Genomic DNA, 13,965 nt, shown 5'->3' with positions numbered 1-13,965 from the left:
TACCACTGTAACTGCGCCTGATCAGCATTCCGTGCCGTGGGCAAAATTTCTTCCCCTTCTCATAAAGTCGCTCGCTTTTGCCACTTAGATTGTCACCAAGAGGTGAAGATCCTGATAGTCATTGGTAAGCTACATACTATCAGCCCGCCATGGCTAATGATGAGTCCGATGCTCTCGATGTACTTGAGAAAGAAGCGAAGGAATATGACAAGGTGTGTGTCCTTGACCTACGTAAGGAATATTTGGCTGACATCGGTTACAGGACGCAGAGATCGATCGTATCCTCAATGCCTTTAGACTCGATGCGTAAGTTTTGTGCCATTCCTGGTCCGCTTGTCAGCCGTTGACCCATTCGCAGCTACGCAGTACTAGACCTCCAACCGGGAGTACCTGAATCAGACATCAAGGTCGTTTATCGCAAGAAGTCTTTACTAATTCACCCGGACAAGACCAAAAATCCTTCAGCCCCGGAAGCCTTTGACCGGCTCAAGAAAGCACAAACTGCATTACTGGATGAGAAGCAACGTCAGCACCTTGATGAATGCATCGCAGATGCAAGACAACTGTTGATCAGACAGCACAAGTACACCGTGGACTCTGAGGAGCTAAAAACAGAGGAATTCAAGCAGGAATGGCGAAAAAAGACGGTCGAAGTACTGGTAGAAGCAGAGGCGCGGAGGCGGCGACAGATGAAGGCGAGAATGCAAGAAGAGGGTCGTGAGAAGGCGAAAGAGGACGCGCAGTTGGAGGAGAGAAAGCGAAAGCGTGACCATGAGAAAGATTGGGAGGAAACCAGAGAGCAGCGAATAGGGAGTTGGCGCGATTTCCAGAAGGGCGCCAAAAAGGGCGAGGAGGGCAAGAAGAAAAAGAAGATGAAGGTCCTGGGCTGATGGCTTTGCTCGATGGGGACAGGTTTGTTTATCGGCATGAACATAACGAGGCGGCGGACCTTTGATGTACCACGATTACTGGCGCATGATGGAAGGGTACGGGGAATTGGCGATATTTGCAATCGTGAGAGGCGGAATGAGCATGCCATGCTTGGAATATGAACATTTCAGTCTGGGAAGTGAAGGATGGACGACCTTCCTGACAACCGTACAATTCCATCTGCTACCAATCGTCTGCCGCAACATTGACAAAACAGTGGTTTAAATACAGTTCAACAGTCCAAGCACACAGAGTGCCGACTACGAACCCGTCCCAAGTGTTGAAAAGCGTGGATGAAGTTGCTGATGTCTTGAACGACATTATTGGTAGGATATGAACTTGCCTCGGCGCAGAGAATAGATGGTGGGGCTAAGATTCGAGACGGATCAATGGAAACAAGTCATGGTGGTGAATAGAGGTGGTGACAGAGTCTATTCTACCGGCTTCGGTCAACGACGGGGACGCAGCCTCCCGGCAGCAGTTCGTGTCAGCCTTGGGAACTCGTAACTCGGCAAGGATCATATGAGTACAAACTCTCCTTCGTAAATACCCGTGGCACCCAGGCACCCTTGGGTAATACTTTCAGGGTTCAAAGGCCACAGGCCGGGCCAGAGAAAGCCTCGTACGTATCAAAGCCCCGGGGATTCCCCCACACCATCCATTTTCTCCGATTTCTAGATTTCTTTCGGCTTCTCAAACTTCGAGGCAAAACTCGGTCCCTCCCTCTCTCCCTCTCGCTCTACTCGTCCACTGGACTGTCTCTTTCTTTTCCCGGTCTCTTACCACGTCGTCCTCCTATACATGTCGTCGCCATTATGAACACCACATCGCTGCCGCCCAAAGCCCCCATGACCAATGGAACCCTCGCCTCGGTCTCGGTCAATGGAGAAGCTGATGTACCTTCGTCGCCCGCTCCCGTCTCCCACTCGTTGCAGGAAGTTTGTGCCCTTCTCCATGCACAGGTCGCTTCGTTCCTCTCGGCCGCTCCTGAAGATGATGTGACGAGGAAAACACAAGAGCAAGCGAGAATATCCATGCGAGTTATAGAAAAGGCGCTGGACGAATATGAGTGAGCCATAATTTAGCCCCGCCGACCCTCCGCCTCCGTCTTTATGAGATCTGACCTGTTGTTTGTGCACTATGAACATAGATTTGAGAGCCTGTCTCTCTCCTATAACGGGGGCAAAGATTGCCTGGTTCTTCTCGTCCTGTACCTCGCCGTCATCCATATACATTTCACGCAACCCAAGAACAGGCGGAAAGAGTTCCCCAAGTCCATTCCCTCGATTTACGCAAAACCGCCGGATCCCTTCCCCGCCGTGTCCGACTTTGTCGACTATTCTGCGCGCCTCTACCATCTCGACTTAACCCACATATCCACAAATCCCGGCCCGGACAAGAGACAGAAGTCGCATTCCAATCCGCCCGGCCCACCACTTCCCGTGGACTCATTAGGACTAGAGGGAGGTGGTGGAGGTGATCTCTCAAACAACGGGAAGAAGACCAACGCCAACAACACCAACCACACCAACTCGTACCAAAAGACCCTGGACAAACCAATCATCACCTTCCGCGACGCCTTTGCCCTATACCTCTCATCCAATCCGCACATCAAGGCCATCTTCGTGGGCACCCGGCGCACCGACCCGCACGGGTCTCATTTGACACACTTTGACCCGACCGACCACAATTGGCCGCCGTTCATGCGCATCCACCCGGTGATTGACTGGCACCTTTCGGAGATCTGGTGCTTCCTGCGCTCCCCGCATCTCAGGGACATTGGGTCTTGTTCGAACGGCTGCAGCAGCGCGAGCGAGGGCGGAGGAGCTGCAGAGCCAGGAGCCACCATATGTACCGCGACGACCGCCCCCTTGAGGTACTGTGAAGTGTATGACGCGGGCTACACGAGTCTAGGAGGAGTGAATGACACGGTCAGGAATCCGAAGTTGCGGTACACGGACGAACACGGGAAGGAACGGTACAAGCCCGCATATGAAATGACGGCGGATGACAAAGAGAGACTGGGGAGAGAGTAAGCGGGGAAGCAGAGGTGTTGATCGAGGCTTTATCTGCCATGCCATGTCTCTCGGTTAGCCTCTCAGCCTCAGCCTTTGTGAGATGGGAGGAATGAAATCACTGTGCGGCGCGATAGATCCATCTGCGCAAAGGATACAAGAAGCGTCCTTTCCCATCCCTTCCCAGCGTGCCAGGTAGACAATATACCTCACGCCACAGGATGGAATGTACATGAAATATCACGGACCATAGAACCACCACTTGGGACTCGCAATCTAGACTAAAAGAGAACAAGAAAAAGAAACGACAGAAAGCACGTCTTAGCATTCATTGCACAAAGTAAAGTAAGATAATGTAATGTTTCCGTCTGGGATCCCGCCCAACATCAAGATCATTCATTGATACGATAGCCTTCGGAGCCCTCAACGCGGCGCACACCGTGTGTCTTCGTGATACTAGTCTTGTAGATTCTTTGGTATGGGTATGGAATCAATTCTCTGATGGTGATTCAATTGACTTTATTTTATTGATTTGAAGCCCTCCTATCCCTCCACGCCGCATATCTCAGTAGGGTACGTTGAAGCAGAGTCCCGCCCAAAATTCAAATTGCCTGATCAATGGCCCTCCCATTCCCATGGCCATTCCCTTCCTCGGCGCCGCCCGTCTTAACGTTGTTAAACACGGTTTGTTCCACCACAACGGTGCGGTCCACCAAGCTGGTGGTGATAGACCCTCCCGCCCCCCTCAGCGGGGGTTGCAGGATAATCAATCCGGTTCAGATCAAGACCTGATGAAAGACTTAAATAGGCGTCTAGTCATCGATCTCCTAGTAGGAATATCTTCGGGTGTTGATGACGTCGTCGTTGTCGTCGTAGGGCAATCAAACCTAGCACTCAACACAACTCAACACCCTGGAATGGATTGGTGATCATTCGTGGCCTCACTGGATCCGTTACTCGTCCTTTACTTGGTCTTGGTTCAAAGAGCCAAAGTATGAGTATGAGTGTGAGTATTCGCAAGAGTTTCGACTTTGTGGTCGTGGTTGTGATTCATTTGGTCAAACCTCACGTCTTTCTGAGTAAACGCTTGATCAGACCTCGCGTCTCTCGCGTCTACTTTCGCGTCGACTTGGTCAAATCTCATGTTCAGCAGAGTCGAACTCCTGTTCATTTTGACCAGAACTCCTGTCTATTGTCGCCCTGTAGGCATTTGAGTTGGTCAAATATCACGTTCATCTGAGCAAACCCCTGTCCATTGTTGCACTTTAGGCATTGAGTCCCGCAAATCCAGCATCGAATTTGTCGAGTCCCCGATTCAAAATCTCGTCGCGCTCAGCTCACCGATGGCGGCGCTGAGCCTGTGCGAGGCCGTCCGGGATGGCACTGATTTGTTCAGCCCGCGTACTGGGTACGCTTGGTGGCTTGTTTTAATTCGTCGTCGTTGGCTGCAGTATAGGCGCGAGTGTGGGTATAGGAAGATCCTACCGGGGCAAATATATTTGGCCGTGGCTGTGGCTGTGCTTGTGGACCAGAGGAATTTCGATTTGCCATGTATGTTGATGGTGGTGATAGTGGTGAAAGGGTGATGAAGAGGTATACATCAGTATTTAATTGGTGGAAAAGGATGTGACTGACAGGGCGAGGGTTGACAAAGGCAATGTAATGGCCTCCGAACGGCGCTAGTAACGCCCCTGTAATTAATCGATAATATATAGTCTGACAGGTGCCCCAGGACCGTTGTAGAATTCTTCCTCCATCAATCATTCCTGGCGTAGTCCCTCACCACGGCCGCTTGTCCATAACTTACCACTTTATCACTCTGGAGGACGTCGTGTCTATAACTCAAACTTGTTTCTGGCGTGGTGTTTGATGTCCTAATATGCCTGCTTGGAGCGTTCCCTCTCCAAATGAGCTGGGCTTCTTTGTCTACGAGGTGCACTTCGCCCACACTGAGTGGTCCCCATGCTCCGCCCTGAAAACTGCACTTCACAATCCACCGTACTTGATAACTAAGCAAGGCTGTACATCACATGGCAGGCTGACTTTCCCCACCATCTTCAAAATTTCAGATACATGAATTGTCGGTTCATCAAAAGCTTCACCATTACCCTATTTAGCCAAAAAAAAAAAGAGAACCCCTCTCGGCAGCGCTGCGCTCGCGGGCTGCGCCGCCCACCGGCAAAGCACGTTGGATTCTCCCTAACACTTACATTTATAATCTTCATCACTATCATTAGTTCCCTATACATACAGAAACCCAGCATCGATCGACAGGGTGCTGGATTCTTGTCGAGCCGCTTTGGCGTAAGGAACACCCCCTCGTCATCAGGGCCACTTTGTGCGTCAAAGTGGTGGAGATCCACGGCTGCCCTGGTGGAGAGTATGTCCAAGTAGTTAGACATGTCGAGTCGACTACATGGAAGGGTCTGGAGGTCTCGAAGCACCAGGACCGGTCCCATTGGGGGTGATGTAGGCAAACAGAGCTTCCACCTCAACCTCCGAGCATATAATGACTTGGTATGAGTCGTTCCAGTGGCTGACGTGTGTAGTGGACATGGCTCTTGATGTCATGGTTGAAGCTGACAACCTCTGGGGTCATTACTACCCGCATCATCCCGGTGTACATAGGCAGCTAGCGCGCGTCGGTGTCATGGTTGATGTAGGAGAGCCCCTTGGTGTCAACGTTGATAGCCTCTGGGTTGAAGGCCACCCGCATCATGCCGGTGTAGATCGGCAGTTCCGCTGCCAGGCGGCTGGATGAGTTCACATCCAACTCCTTCTTGGCTGCTAGTTTATGGACAGCTCTGGTGATAGCTATTTCACATCGGGGTGTGTAACATTGAAGGTAGTCTAGCTCTTTCTCTCTCCCTTGCTGCTCACCTGCAGGCTTCTTTGCTGTTGATGGTTTAGTATTTGCGGTACTGGGATCTTGCAGCGCTCTTCTTTGGTTTGGTTACCCTTTCCTTCGTATTGTCCTGGTACGATGCTATCATCTGCTGGTTTAATTCCTTCGCGGGATTTACGAATATGCCGTGCTCTCTGGGAACGGGAAAACGCCTTGTGACACGGTGTACCATATAGGCGGCCGTGGACAATGGTACGGGGTTTGACATCCTCGTGGACATGATAGATTAGGGAGTCGGTTGCTGCCGAAGAAATGGTGTTTGATATCCTTGCGGAGAACATCTGATATAACGACTGAGGTTGGTGGTCCATAGAATGTCATAATGAGAACAGGGTAATAAGTGCTTGAGGAGTCATCTTGGACGATGACTTGACGCATAGGGCGATAGAGGATATGGTAATCTTTGAAGTGTTTATCGTTATAACCTTGATGCAAGGGATATTTTGTTTGGAGTGTTTGCGAACATGAATTTGGTAGGTGTGGACCATTGCCCTCCCATGCATGCCAATGACGCCGAATCCGACTTGTAAAGCAGTTGCTTGATCCCACGTTGTGTCCTGGGTGCCCAGACAACCTGTAATGTAAGAGTATATAAAGGCACCGTTGGTGCAAATGAGACCGACCACATATGATACAACCACGACCCACCAATTCAGAAACCACCACGATGCTGACAATAGCGACAACACCGACATGGCTTCAGTTTCGGGTCGTTACCAGGGCTATGCAGCCCGGTATCGTGGAGCGGGCGTCTTTCGGACATTCTTTGCCTGCTCTTCCTTCCAACTTAGACTGTGGCATCTGCGAGCCAACATTGTCCCTGAGGAGGGAAACTTCACAGGCGCCCTGTTTTTGGGAGGAACAAAAAAAAGGAAACATTGTAGGGAGATCAGTGTTGGCCTTCAACTCTACGAGTTTGGCCAAAACCCGATCCAGGGACTCCGCCAAACATCAACCAATCCCCAGCAACCATTTACTGCGTTCGTAAACATAGAAACTCGTGGCGACCATCGGTATGACTTTGACATAGCCAATGGTCAGACCGACGAAAAACCCTCTCCAGCCTCGTTCCAGCCATATCCGACGCGCCGTTTCGGCAATAGTCAAGCGGTGGCCATCTCCAATGGCACCGCCGACTTGCATCCTCCGTCGGATCACCTCAAGTGGGTAAGAGGAGGTTTGGGAGACCAGGCCAGCTATTGCGCCCGATATCAACTCAGCCGGGGCATTCAATTGGGCGCGCCGGTAGACCTTGACGTTCGACCGGTTTTCCTCTGGTGGCGGGGCTGCAGCCGTAGATGTTGACCGTAGCACTGTGTATGGTGCTAGGATAGGATGTCTGAATATATCGCCAATTGTGTCGTGCGTCAAGAACGACATTCCGGCATATGGCAGCATACCCAGTAAGGTTGGGGAGAACCCGCGGTAGAAGTTGACAAGCCCAGACTTAGGTACGGCTCTTTGCGCCACGTTCGTGGCAGCTGCGACTGGGTTTTGATTAGTGAGATGCTCTGGGTGTGGAGGCTGTTCATGGTAGATTTGTCGACAGATTCGACTCAAAGACGAACGTGAGTCGCGCTTCGTCTCGAAAGCGAGCCGCACCCGGATGACCTCCAGAGGGTAGGTGAAGAAGACAGAGGTAATGCCCGCCAGCGACCCCGATATAAAGCGACGAAAAGGTGTTTCGTGTATTTTGTCCGGAATGATAACTGCTCTTATCTGCTCGTAGGCGAGAAATTTGATCCCGGCATATGGGAAGACCCTCAGAAGAGTCGCCGAATGTCCACGAAATAAACCCCGTACCCCTTCATACTTGTGGATATCGCGCATCGCAGTCACCACGCCGAACCAGCTGCCCGTGTACTTTGCGAACTGAGGATTCGAAGCTTGGAAGAGGATCTTGACGCGGTCCAGAGGGCCGACAACGGTTTTGGCCTAGAATTACATCAATCAGCAATGTCCTAACAAGAGTGGCTAACCCAGCGTTCTCACGTACCGCACATCCTGCCAATCCACCTGCAAGGCCCGAGCGAAGAATATACTCGAGGCTGCGTTTATCCAGCGGCTTCTGCGCCTGGGACGCAGGTCTTTTCAGTGTCATCGACGCATCGTTGTCGGGGAATAATCGTCGGTCCGGGCCCGGAGGTGCCTCGTCGAGCAACCTCGAGGCGCCTCGGCTGTCCATCTCTGGTGATTGTGAGGATTGTAATGATGTTGCTGCATGGCCCAGAGCAGAGAGAGGCATTCACAAGGGCGTTTTAGGAGGTAGTCATAGTCGAAGGGAGGAAGGAATCTGAGGGCAGAGATCAATTGGCAACAGTAGATGGCCGAGCCGAACCTTTCGGGGAGGTGGGATTTTCGTGACGTCGAAAATGGTGCGAGGACCAGCGACCAACGATGGGCGACAACCAGTGATGGCACATGTAATACATACAAGTAATTAATGAGAGAGGCACGAGAGGGAAAGAATTGGGGGCTTGAGGGGGGGAGAAGAGGCCGAGATTCCAGGGCCTCGTGGGCCTCCAGGTTCCGCTTCCGATGCCGGGGACGCTCCAATCTCGGCGATTTTCGCCTCTCGGATCTCGAAATATCACAACGGATACGAGGTATCTCGGTACTTTGACTCTGATTCTGACTCGTAACTTGGACTTGTCCTTGGGTGAGAAATATTATTATTCTAATCAGATATCCCTCCTCACAGCGATGCAATACTCATAACCCAGAAAGGTGTCTTATGAAGACTTCTCCCCTTCGGAACCGACCAAGAGCCATGCAAAAGTCATGTATCTCATGTATAATGCTCGAATGACAAGGGCCGCGCTTATTCACGGCGTAATCCATCACGAAGCCGCCCCTCCACCGCCAAACGGGGCTGTTCTCACCGAGTCGTAACGGCATAACGGTCTATTTTCTTTCTCCGAAATCTGTGTCTGGGGCTTTTAAAAGTACGAAACTTGTGAAGTTGGACTCTCCTGCTCATTCAGACGTTGCTCTGCTTTGCAAGTCAACTCGAGCACTTCCACTAACCCTTCCATTGCCACGGGAGACATCGTCCGCCTTGACGGTGCATCCAGCGGGTCCGTAAAAATGGTCTCAAGCGTGGGCACAAATGCACCTCCCTGCTCAGAACTCCGTGTCCGCGAATGCAAAAGGCTTCTGACCTTTTCTGGACTTCTGGATCGTGCTCGAGTGCTCATAGGGGCAAAGAGGCCGGATAGCCTGCTGGTCCCAAGCCAGACGCTATCGTTGCGCCGGCGGCCCTCGGCCTCCCACCAGTGCGGGTTCTGTCTGGCTGTTGGTTGTGGCATGCCTACTGCGTCTGCAGATGGCCAAGTTTGTTTTGCTGGACGGCCACGTTGTAGTAACGTCTTGCTTTGGCGACGTAGGAAAGGAATAGAGAATTTGGAATTCGAGTCGACTCGCCTCCACGGCTTTTCCGTCCAGGAGAAGAGAATGCTGTCCACACCGGCCTGAAGACTAAGCATGATGGTCTGTACCAAAGATAGCCAGAAAATAGGATGGTTGACGTAGTAGGTACTATAGCTCAGAGCGTGCGATGCGAACGGAAAGCTCCACATGAGGATGTAGACCAGAGGATAGATAAACAAGTACCGCAGCTGCTTGCGTATCGCCAATCTGGTCCTTTTGAGCGGGTCATTGGGCCCGCGGGAAGTCGTCGTCGACGCGTCCGGGTAGACAGCAGGCGTCTCCCGAGTCTCGTCCTTCGAGACCGACAGGGATCGCCGTGCCGCTGAGTTGTCCTGGAGCTCATGGATCGATGGCGGCGGCGGATCTGGAGGCGGTTGGGTTTCACCAGACCACCCACTCCCTCGCGCTTGCATATTCCTCCCTTCGGATGCTTGCTGAGTCTCAATAGCGAGATTCTGTAGCGGTCTTGAAGTAATAAAATTCACGTCATCCCAGGGTTGGCGTTGGTCTGGTGCCACAGCCGCTTCGAAAAACGAATTCTGGGTATGCGATATTGAACCTTGCGAGGGCATGGCCGGTGCCCGGTCAGTCGCCCTCCTCTCGGTCTTGCGACACCTGGTCGAATGATAAGACTGTTGTCTCCCAGACTCGTAGGACGAATCCGATGCGCCGAGGTTATCGAAACCTCGAAATTTGATGTGGACGTAAATGTATATCCAGATATACATGATCAGAATTACAGCTATGATTAGGTATCTGGGGACCCAGGACAGTGCGAGGCGATACCAGAACGGCCGTTTCGGGAGGTAGCAAAATGTTCCAACTGTAATATAGGCGTTCTTACTCTCCAGGAAGGCTAACGATGCTGCCAACAGCGGCGGGCCAAGCCACATGATATAGGTCCAGCGCCGATACCGATAGAGCCCTCCCTCTCCCAAGGTACTACCGGGTCTGAGAATATAGAGGATGGAGTGTAGAGCAATGATGAGAATGGCCATGTCGGATGCCTCGATTGCAAACACGAGCAGGAATCCACTGGCCTGGCAGAAATTCGAATTGCTCTTCACTGGGCCTCTGGCGAATACCACGATTGGAAAGACGAAGTACCATATTGCTTTGAAGGTGTCGCTGATGATGAGATACAAGACCAAGCGATGCCGGAAACTCCTTCGCATGATGAGGAACCATCGTAAGGTGACTAGAACCACGACCAGACTGACACATGCACACGCCAGTGCGGCAACCAAGATAGCATGATTTTGCGCATCGCTCAACGATCCAGTGGTAATTTTGCCAGGTTCGACAGTGTTGACAGGACTGTCTCGCCATGTCAGAGAGTGTGGCGAATGGCTCGTTGGATAAGGATCGAGGATGTCTGATGCTCGCTCCAGTGGAGAATGTCGAACCATGAGAAGAGTTTGTCGTAAGATGACGATATAACCAGCATCACTCATAATATGCTTTCATCAGAAGTCACCAGAACGAGGGTGTGTATGGGGGGGTGTGTGTGGTTTATGCGGAATACAGGGCCAGCTGAAGATATCCAAAGAAAGGGAACAATTGGCAAATCTCGTAAAAAATGGATTCTTGCCATGCGAGTCTTTGAGGTAGACGTTCACTCACACTATAGAGGGGAAGCGTCGATCATAACCAGCAAAAAGGAGATGAACCAAGGGGAAAATACTGTCAAAAAGTCCCTGCATTCTGTGAGCACCGAGCAAAGAGTTTTAGACCCACCAGGAGGAATGTTGTTGTGATACATCTGGCAAACTTTCGGTTGATCGGGAAGGGAGTGGCAGTCCGGGTAACAAGATCGGATAACAGGGTCCATGGGTGTATGAAATGGAAGAAGCTCTCGGCCACAGACCATGACGAGGGCCATGGCGCAATGGCGATCTGTGAGCGATGCTTATGATGGTCTGTGTTTGGGGTTTTCATTGGGAGAATGAAGTAGGATAGAGGAAGTATATGGATTTTACACTCCCCTAAGACCCCCCTTTCTATACACATTCCCAAAAGGGGCTAGCGTCCACATCGCCAAGCCTCGACCTGCGATCCGTGGCTTTGGTGGGTTTTCCAGGTTTCGCTACGGGCGCAGTTCCTCCCCAACCTTCTCCCAAATACCCGAAGACAAAACAGCATCAAAATATCCACGATACCCCACCATGGCGAGCAAATCCCACAGTGCCTTGAGTGCCCAACTCCATTTATTATTTGTTGATGTTTCACATGCACGCCCGACACGCCCACTATGTCGGGGACGATCCTCTACCGCAACCAAGCCGCCACTGTCGCCCTGATCGACATCCCTCAATCTATCCGCGCGGGGCAGCACCTCGCCTACACGCTTAGATCATCTTTGGCTGTGAGAAGCCCCTACCCTAGCACAGAGCCGAAGGGGATCAAGCGAGAGGCTATACTGAACACGACGACTGTCGAGGAGCAACTCTACCATGAATCTCTGCAATACGAGATTCGTGCTGCATTGATCGAGATCCGGACACATTTGCATGGTCGAGGCGAGCTTTGGTGCGGTGCACGACGCGCTTTGACCTCGCATGCTGACACGTCCGTGCCTCCATCCCCAGCCCAACCGAGCAATTTGGAATGGTCTATGAGCACTGGTCCTTCCTCTACCGCGGTACCCGTGGTTTTATCGACCACAGAAAGCCGCACCAAGTTTCATTCGCTTGAGGATCTTCAGGGTACCGTCGTCTACAATATCGTGTCGCAAACTGCGATAGTGCAAGTTCGTCATGTTGGTGACTTTCTTGTTGCCTCAGGATCTGTCTTCCTTTGGGCAAGTCTTGAACAAGGATCTCCCGCTTTCCTCTCAGCCCGTCGAGCACTGCCGCCTGAGAACAGGGCTTTCGACCTCATTTTGATGGACCCTCCTTGGCCCAATCGCTCAGTTCGCAACTCTAATGCTTACAGAACGTCCGAAGCTCAGGCCCGGGATCCGTTTCTACAAGCAGTGTGCCTTACGGGGGATTTCCTCGACCCGCAAGGTATCCTTGCCTTGTGGATCACCAACAAGTCCTCTATCCGCGAGAAGGTATTACAAACATTGCATGCACTAGATCTACACCTACACCAAGAATGGATATGGATCAAGGTCACTGCTCAAGGCGAACCCGTCAGCGAAATTGACGGAGTTTGGCGGAGGCCGTACGAGATTCTGCTGTTGTTTCGCAAAGGTCAACCTCCTAAGGCGCCCGAGCGAAAGGTCATCGCTGCGGTGCCGGACTTGCATTCGCGGAAACCCTGTCTGAAGCCCCTGTTGGAAGAGCAGCTACCTCCAAAGTACAGTGCCCTCGAACTGTTTGCGAGAAACCTGACTACCGGATGGTGGTCATGGGGTGACGAGGTGTTGAAGTTCCAACATGAGAGTCAATGGGATGGTTATGAGGGATCTGAAGTAACTTTTTAGACGGCGCTCTTCGTGCAGCTCTGGCCACTTGTAGTGTAAGCAAACCAAAAAAGGTGTTTCGGATGAGGCATTCGCAGCCTTGCCTGAGGTAAGAGGCCGAGGCTGGCTTCCGCAAGGCTGTGATGGCTTCCGCCAATCAAAATCTTCGGGTGCCTGGATCTCCCCGCCATTGACGCAATCGGCAATTGCCTGTCCCTCCATGTTTGAGTCTCATCGCCTGCGAGCCTCATTCACACACGCACACACCTTTCGCTCTTTCTCTCCCCATCTGCTAATTCTACGTGAGAAGAGACATTACCAGCAGTAACAGCCAAATGGCGACAGCGGCACAGAAAAAGATGTTTGTCCCTCTGGGTAAGTCATCCATCCCTTCGAACCAAAAAAACATCCTCAGACCATCACCTCCCCGTCTCCTAGCGGGGCCTGCTACCGAACGCCACCACTAACTAACTGCCTTGCTGTTACTAGAGAACAATCCAGAGGTGATGAGCAACCTGGTCCACGAACTCGGCCTGTCCCCCTCTCTGCAATTTCACGACGTCTATTCCCTCGACGAACCGGCCCTGCTGGACTTCCTCCCCCGGCCGGCCATCGCCCTGCTCCTCGTCTTCCCCGTGACGGGAACGTACGAGAAGTTTCGAGCAGAAGAGGACTCGGCACGCGACGAGTACACGGGGTCGGGTGACCAGGAGCCCGTGGTTTGGTTCAAGCAGACGATCGGCAACGCGTGCGGGCTAATCGGGCTGCTCCACGCCATCACCAATGGCGAGGCGCGGTCCAACATCGTCGAGGGCAGCGATTTGGAGAAACTCCTCAAAGAGGCCCTCCCGCTCAAGCCCGCCGACCGCGCCGATCTCCTCTACAACAGTCCCACGCTCGAGGCCGCCCACGCGACCGCCGCGGCAAAGGGCGACACCGAGGCTCCCCAGGCCGAGGCGGACGTGGACCTGCACTTTGTCGCGTTCGTCAAGGACAAGGAGGGATATCTGTGGGAGATGGACGGGTCGAGAAAGGGTCCGTTGAAGAGAGGCTTCTTGGGTCCGGACGACGATGTGTTGAGTCCAAAGGGTCAGGAATTGGGTGTCAAGGCTTTTCTGAAGAGAGAGGAAGAGGCGGGCGGCGGGGAGCTGCGGTTTAGTGTTCTCATGCTGGGTCCGAGTTTTGATGGATGACCTGACGACAACGACTCCCGTCGTATACATACCCATCGAGCACTTCTGGTGACGGACCTTCTCGAGTATGTCTGTGGCTGGAGC

The 13,965-nt window shown here is 52.4% G+C and overlaps 6 protein-coding genes across 6 annotated transcripts; 4 read left to right on the top strand and 2 right to left on the bottom strand.

The window, feature by feature from the left end:
• Nucleotides 1-149: 149 nt before the first annotated feature.
• Nucleotides 150-890, top strand: Z517_04947 (uncharacterized protein; the record flags this gene model as incomplete). The annotated part of the gene is made up of 3 exons (XM_013430275.1): nt 150-212; nt 263-306; nt 359-890. 3 exons carry the CDS (start codon nt 150-152, stop codon nt 888-890), a joined length of 639 nt encoding a protein of 212 aa, XP_013285729.1.
• Nucleotides 891-1,778: 888 nt separating this feature from the next.
• On the top strand, nt 1,779-2,966 carry Z517_04946 (uncharacterized protein; the record flags this gene model as incomplete). The annotated part of the gene is made up of 2 exons (XM_013430274.1): nt 1,779-1,999; nt 2,081-2,966. The coding sequence occupies 2 exons, from the start codon at nt 1,779-1,781 to the stop codon at nt 2,964-2,966; spliced, it is 1,107 nt and encodes a 368-aa protein (XP_013285728.1).
• A 2,611-nt stretch (nt 2,967-5,577) lies between these two features.
• Nucleotides 5,578-8,035, bottom strand: Z517_04945 (uncharacterized protein; the record flags this gene model as incomplete). The annotated part of the gene is made up of 3 exons (XM_013430273.1): nt 5,578-5,840; nt 6,828-7,785; nt 7,847-8,035. The coding sequence occupies 3 exons, from the start codon at nt 8,033-8,035 to the stop codon at nt 5,578-5,580; spliced, it is 1,410 nt and encodes a 469-aa protein (XP_013285727.1).
• Nucleotides 8,036-8,789: 754 nt separating this feature from the next.
• Z517_04944 (uncharacterized protein) lies at nt 8,790-10,733 on the bottom strand (the record flags this gene model as incomplete). The annotated part of the gene is made up of 1 exon (XM_013430272.1): nt 8,790-10,733. The coding sequence occupies one exon, from the start codon at nt 10,731-10,733 to the stop codon at nt 8,790-8,792; it is 1,944 nt and encodes a 647-aa protein (XP_013285726.1).
• A 797-nt stretch (nt 10,734-11,530) lies between these two features.
• Nucleotides 11,531-12,709, top strand: Z517_04943 (uncharacterized protein; the record flags this gene model as incomplete). Its single annotated transcript, XM_013430271.1, has 1 exon — nt 11,531-12,709. One exon carries the CDS (start codon nt 11,531-11,533, stop codon nt 12,707-12,709), a length of 1,179 nt encoding a protein of 392 aa, XP_013285725.1.
• A 314-nt stretch (nt 12,710-13,023) lies between these two features.
• On the top strand, nt 13,024-13,881 carry Z517_04942 (uncharacterized protein; the record flags this gene model as incomplete). Its single annotated transcript, XM_013430270.1, has 2 exons — nt 13,024-13,063; nt 13,178-13,881. 2 exons carry the CDS (start codon nt 13,024-13,026, stop codon nt 13,879-13,881), a joined length of 744 nt encoding a protein of 247 aa, XP_013285724.1.
• Nucleotides 13,882-13,965: the final 84 nt, after the last annotated feature.

The sequence above is a fragment of the Fonsecaea pedrosoi genome (assembly GCF_000835455.1).
Source record: "Fonsecaea pedrosoi CBS 271.37 unplaced genomic scaffold supercont1.3, whole genome shotgun sequence".
Lineage (NCBI taxonomy): Eukaryota > Fungi > Ascomycota > Eurotiomycetes > Chaetothyriales > Herpotrichiellaceae > Fonsecaea > Fonsecaea pedrosoi.
The sequence above is the reverse complement of the archived record's forward strand: the minus strand, read 5'-3'. Positions and strand labels throughout refer to the sequence as shown.